This window comes from Helianthus annuus, chromosome 6, assembly GCF_002127325.2.
Source record: "Helianthus annuus cultivar XRQ/B chromosome 6, HanXRQr2.0-SUNRISE, whole genome shotgun sequence".
Taxonomy (NCBI): Eukaryota; Viridiplantae; Streptophyta; class Magnoliopsida; order Asterales; family Asteraceae; genus Helianthus; species Helianthus annuus.
This window is the reverse complement of record NC_035438.2, coordinates 94,210,817-94,216,498: the sequence shown is the minus strand read 5'-3', so window position 1 is coordinate 94,216,498 and position 5,682 is coordinate 94,210,817. Positions and strand designations below refer to the sequence as shown.

The window sequence follows — 5,682 nt, the reverse complement described above, 5'->3', positions numbered from 1 at the left end:
ATATGATATTAAAATCTACTTAATGTAACGGGTCAAGTTACATACCTTCAAAGCAACCCCTTCAAACATGCGTCCACACCGGTTTGCCCGCTAGATGCCCCGACCTCTTTTCCTATAGAGTTCAATCACCTTATGTTTAGAACTCTTGGTTTCACATATATAACACACATTTTGTCATACATCATAATTATGCGTTTTTAACTTAACAATTCAGTTTCAAGCCTTCTTTGAGGCATTTCAACAAACACTATAGAGGCAGAATTTTTATATCTTTTGCATTCAAGTTCATAGCTTGCTAATTAGCTACCTTAACATCAATAAAGCCCTCATATAGCATTTAAACATCATACTTTTCTGAAATCACTTTCTATAATCAAATTACACTAGGATAATCATTCTAAACCCTAATGTTCATCATTATCTTGTAAAACCCACAACCCACCTTCAAGGTGTTCATGGAATTTCTAAATTTGAACATGATTTCACATGTAGTTGTCTAGGTTTCACTTCTAGACACTATATTATCCCTAATGTAACCAAATAACACACATGCAACATCTAATTTCAGATTTTCCAAAATCATGAGAATTTCAAGTTGAGAAATTTCATCAGATTTTACATACCTTATAATCCTCTTGCGACGAGAATCACGAATCTACGTTCGGATTTCAATTTGGAACAGAAATTAGCCTTCAATTGATTGAATTGTGAAGTTAGGGTTTTGGTGAGAAGCTTGGTCGCCCCCCCCCCCCCCTTGTGTTCTGAGACCTCCAAAAATGGAGTGTTTGGTTTTTTAATTTCACTAACTTAGTGATTTAAGTTTCTTATTTAACAACTTAAACCCCTCCACTTTGATCAACATGAAATTTGGTTGATTTTTAATCCTACAATAAGTTATTTCTAGACTATTAGCTAACTAGGTTAAAATTCCTAGTTAGTAAATTATTGTTTATTTATACTTTATAACTCTAATATAAAGTTTTATATTTTCAGGGTGTTACAAGTCCACCCCCCTTAGAAGGGTTTCTTCCCCGAAACCGAAATACGTACCAAATAATGTTGGGTGGAGACGTCGCATCTCCTCTTCGGACTCCCACGTAGTGTCCGAACCTTTCCTGTGCTCCCATTTGACCTTGACTTGATTAATCACCTTGTTCCTCAAACTTTTCTCTTTACGATCTAAAATCGCAATTGGTTTTACTGCATAGTTGAGGCTGTTATCCACCTCGATATCATCGTAGTGGATATGAGCAGTTTCGTCGGCCAAACATTTTCGGAGATGTGACACGTGGAATGTGCTATGAATCCCACTCAACTCCTCGGGTAATTTGAGACGATAAGCTACTTTGCCAACCCGTTCAGTGATCCTGAATGGCCCAATAAATCTCGGGCTTAGTTTCCCCCTTTTTCTGAATCTAATAATGCCCTTCCATGGGGAAACCTTTAGCATAACCATGTCGCCAACTCGAAATTCAATCGGCCTATTCCTTTTATCCGCATACGCCTTTTGCCTGTCTTGAGCCGCTTTCAAGTGTGCCCGAACCATGTCGATTTTCTCATTCGTAGTTTGGATTATATCAGTAGGTGCTAGTCCTCGTGGACCCACTTCTCCCCAACATACCGGAGTTCGACATTTTCTGCCATATAACAGTTCATACGGGGCCATTTTAATGCTCGAGTGATAGCTATTGTTATATGCAAATTCGACCAAGGGTAGATGGACATCCCAACTACCTCCGGAGTCAATAATGCAAGCCCGCAGCATATCTCCCAACGTTTGTATTGTCCTTTCACTCTGCCCATCCGTTTGTGGATGGTAAGCAGTGCTAATGAACAATTTAGTTCCCATTTGTTCTTGGAATTCACGCCAAAATTTCGAAGTAAACCGAGTATCTCTGTCTGACACAATGGATATCGGTACCCCATGCCGTGCTATGATTTCATTGGTGTACACTTCCGACATCTTCTCGGATGTATAGGTCTCACGAATTGGAATGAAGTGAGCGCTTTTCGTCAATCTATTTACAACTACCCACATAGCATCAAACCCGCAGTTAGTTTTGGGCAATTTGGTCAACAAATCCATAGTGATTTGTTCCCATTTCCAAACCGGGATTTCCAACGGTTGAAGTTTACCGTATGGTTTTTGGTGCTCCGCCTTGACTTGTAAACATGTCAAGCATTTCTCTATGTTCTTCACCACATCTCTTTTCATCCCGGGCAACCAATAGTTTTGCTTTAAATCATTGTACATTTTGGTCGCTCACGGATGAATTGAATATCGGGATTTATGAGCTTCCTCAAGTAAAAGCGCCTTCACCCCACAAGTATTTGGAACCCATATTCTCCCGAATCGAGTCTTCAACCCGTTATTCCCATCCGTCAAATCTTTCAACTGCCCGATTATTCTTTCCTTCTTCCAATTCTCCTCTTTTACTGCTTCTAATTGTGCCTCTCGAATACGTTCAAGTATACCCGAGGTCACCACGAGTTGCATCGACCTTACCCGTATTGACACGTAATCCGCTTTTCTGCTCAAAGCATCCGCTACCACATTTGCCTTTCCGGGGTGGTAGTGTATTTCACAGTGAAAATCCTTCACCGTTTCTATCCATCGCCTTTGTCGCATATTTAACTCTTTCTGATCGAAGAAGTATTTCAAGCTCTTGTGGTCGGTGACTATGGTGCACTTTACCCCATATAGGTAGTGCCTCCATATTTTTAAGGCAAATACCACCGCAGCTAACTCAAGATCGTGCGTGGGATATTTCTTCTCATGTATTTTTAATTGCCTTGAGGCATAAGCTATAACTTTGCCCCATTGCATCAAAACGCATCCGAGCCCCGATAGTGAAGCATCCGAATAAACCACCATATCTTCGACTCCGTCCGGCAATGTCAGTACCGGAGCTTGAGTTAACTTTTCTTTTAGCGTTTGAAACGCTTTTTCTTGATCGACACCCCAAATGAACTTTTCTTTCTTTTGGGTTAGCTTTGTTAGCGGTGACGCAATCTTGGAGAAATCTTGAATGAATCTCCTATAGTATCCCGCAAGCCCCAAAAAGCTTCTAATTTCCAAAGGGTTCTTCGGGGAACTCCATTTTGACACGGCCTCAATCTTTGACGGATCCACCAATACTCCGTCGGCACTTATGACATGGCCAAGAAATTGTACCTCTCGTAACCAAAAGGCACACTTAGATAATTTCGCATATAGCCTTTCTCGTCTAAGTGTCTCTAACACTTCTTGTAAGTGGTGTGCGTGTTCAGGTTCGCTTTTTGAATATACCAAAATATCATCGATAAACACAATGACCGACTTATCCAACATTGGCTTGCAAACCCGGTTCATGAGGTCCATGAAAGCCGCGGGTGCATTTGTTAGCCCAAATGACATCACGAGGAATTCGTAATGTCCGTATCTCGTGCGAAAAGCCGTCTTCGGCACATCCTCTTCCTTGACCTTTAGTTGGTGATACCCCGATCTAAGGTCAATTTTTGAAAACCAATTCGCACCTTGTAGTTGGTCGAATAAATCATCTATCCTCGGAAGCGGGTATCGGTTCTTTACCGTGGGTTTGTTTAACTCCCGGTAATCGATACACATACGCATGCTTCCGTCTTTTTTTCTCACGAACAACACCGGTGCGCCCCAAGGAGACACACTCGGCCTAATGAATCCCTTATCAAGCAGGTCTTGAATTTGGGACATCAACTCTTGTAATTCTGACAGTGCGAGTCGGTACGGAGCTTTAGCTACGGGTTTTACGCCCGGAATCAATTCGATCCCGAACTCTACTTCCCGTTCAGGCGGTATCCCCGGTAAATCCTCTGGAAACACATCTCCATAATCTCGTACCACCGGTACATCTTCAATCCTCCGTGATTCTTTCTCGGGTTCATTTGCGTATATCATGAATGCCTTGCATCCTCGCTTCATAAGCTTGTGAGCTTTCAACATTGAGCACACTATGGGGTTACCTCCTTTTTCAACATAAATGGTGACGTGTTTCCCGCTCAGAGATGTTAGTTTTATCTCTTTACGAAAACACACGACTTTTGCATGGTGCTGGGCTAGCCAATCCATCCCAACGACTACTTGAAATTCCCCCATTGACATCGGGATTAGGTCTATCAAGTATTCCTCATCGTCGATGTTTAATTTGCAGTCTCGACAAACATCACAAACTATAAAACTTTTGTTATCCCCTATTTCAACTTCTAAGGGCACAGGTAATTTCGTCAATACAAATGAAGGATGTCGAATAAATCCATGCGAAAGGAAGGATTTATTCGCACTCGTATCAAACAATAAACGTGCTGGAATTGAGTTAATTGTGAATATACCTGAAACCACATCGGGTTCTGTCTTCACTTCAGCCGCGGTAAGTTGGAAGGACCTAGCCTTCGCTTTGGGAGCTTCTGTTGGAGATTCTTTAACATCTCTCTTTCCAACTAAGTCCAGACATTCGGACTTTTTGTGGCCGGGTTGATAACAGTTGTAGCAAACAGAGACTTTTCCCGGGCATAGCGAGGCCGTGTGCTCCGTCTTATTACATATGGGGCATGGCTTGTCCTTGAACCGACATTCCCCTTTGTGTCCCTTCCCTTAAACTTTACAACTTGGCGACCCACCTTTAGCATCCACCTTCTTTCCCGATTCTCCCGTTCGGGCTTTCTTTGTAGGGCTTGGATTCACATCATGTGCCCTTCGCTCACCTCTTTCGACTTGCTTCTTCAACTCGATTTCCCGTTCCCGAGCAACGTTAATGATTTTCGTAAGGGTCTCGTATTTTGAAGGAGTCATAAACTCCCTATATTCAGCGCTCAACATATTGTAGTAGTAGTATATTTTCTGTTCTTCATTCGTCACCAATTCACTACTAAACTTCATTTTATCCATAAACATCGCCGTTATCTTGTCTATGGTTTCACCCTTGTGCCTAAGTTGCATGAACTCTTCCTTGATTTTGTTAATGACCGCTTTGGGACTATGATGCTTAAGAAATGGTGTCTTAAACTCTTCCCATGTCATGGCTCTTACCGCTTCGGCCCCTATTTCATTCTTTTTGTTATCCCACCAATCCTTGGCTTGTCCTCTTAACTGACCCGTTCCGTAAGCAACGAAATCGCTTTCGTCGCAATGGGTCCTTTCAAACACCCCTTCAATATCGCCCAACCATCTTTGGCAAATTATCGGATCGACTTCTCCATTATAAATTGGCGGTTTACACGCCATGAATTCCTTGTACGAACACCCCTTGCGTTCTCCCGTTTTCTCCTTCATAAGGTTGACAATATCCTCCAACCTTTTAACTCGCTCTTCTACAAGCGACAACACCGTGCCTTGAATATTGTCTATAAACCCAGATAGACTTCCTTCAATTGCCTTCCCTACCTCTTCGGCAATTATCTCTTTCATTTGTTTAGTGCTTGTTTGCACCGGATTATCATCATTCCCATCAGACATCTTGAAACTGAAATGTTTACATTTAAACGTTAAACATTTCACTCATAGCATTGCTTCATTTGTTTTAGTTTAGCCAAGTTTCTAACTTGCTTTAACCATTGACATCTAATGCACTTTCCGGGTTTGAGTGTGTTAACACGCTCTTCCCATGCATATCAATTCGTTTCTCATTCCTTACATAAGACATAATCTACTAACATAATAAGTTAATT

General features: G+C 41.7%; 1 protein-coding gene across 1 annotated transcript; it reads right to left on the bottom strand.

Annotated features, from left to right (window-relative positions):
* Positions 1–4,609: 4,609 nt before the first annotated feature.
* LOC110944899 lies at positions 4,610–5,470 on the bottom strand. The gene has a single exon (XM_022186544.1). The coding sequence runs from the start codon at positions 5,468–5,470 to the stop codon at positions 4,610–4,612; it is 861 nt and encodes a 286-aa protein (XP_022042236.1).
* Positions 5,471–5,682: the final 212 nt, after the last annotated feature.

Coding starts and splice junctions, on each gene's coding strand:
- LOC110944899 (XM_022186544.1), bottom strand. CDS start 5,470: ATGTCTGATGGGAATGATGATAATCCGGTGCAAACAAGCACTAAACAA.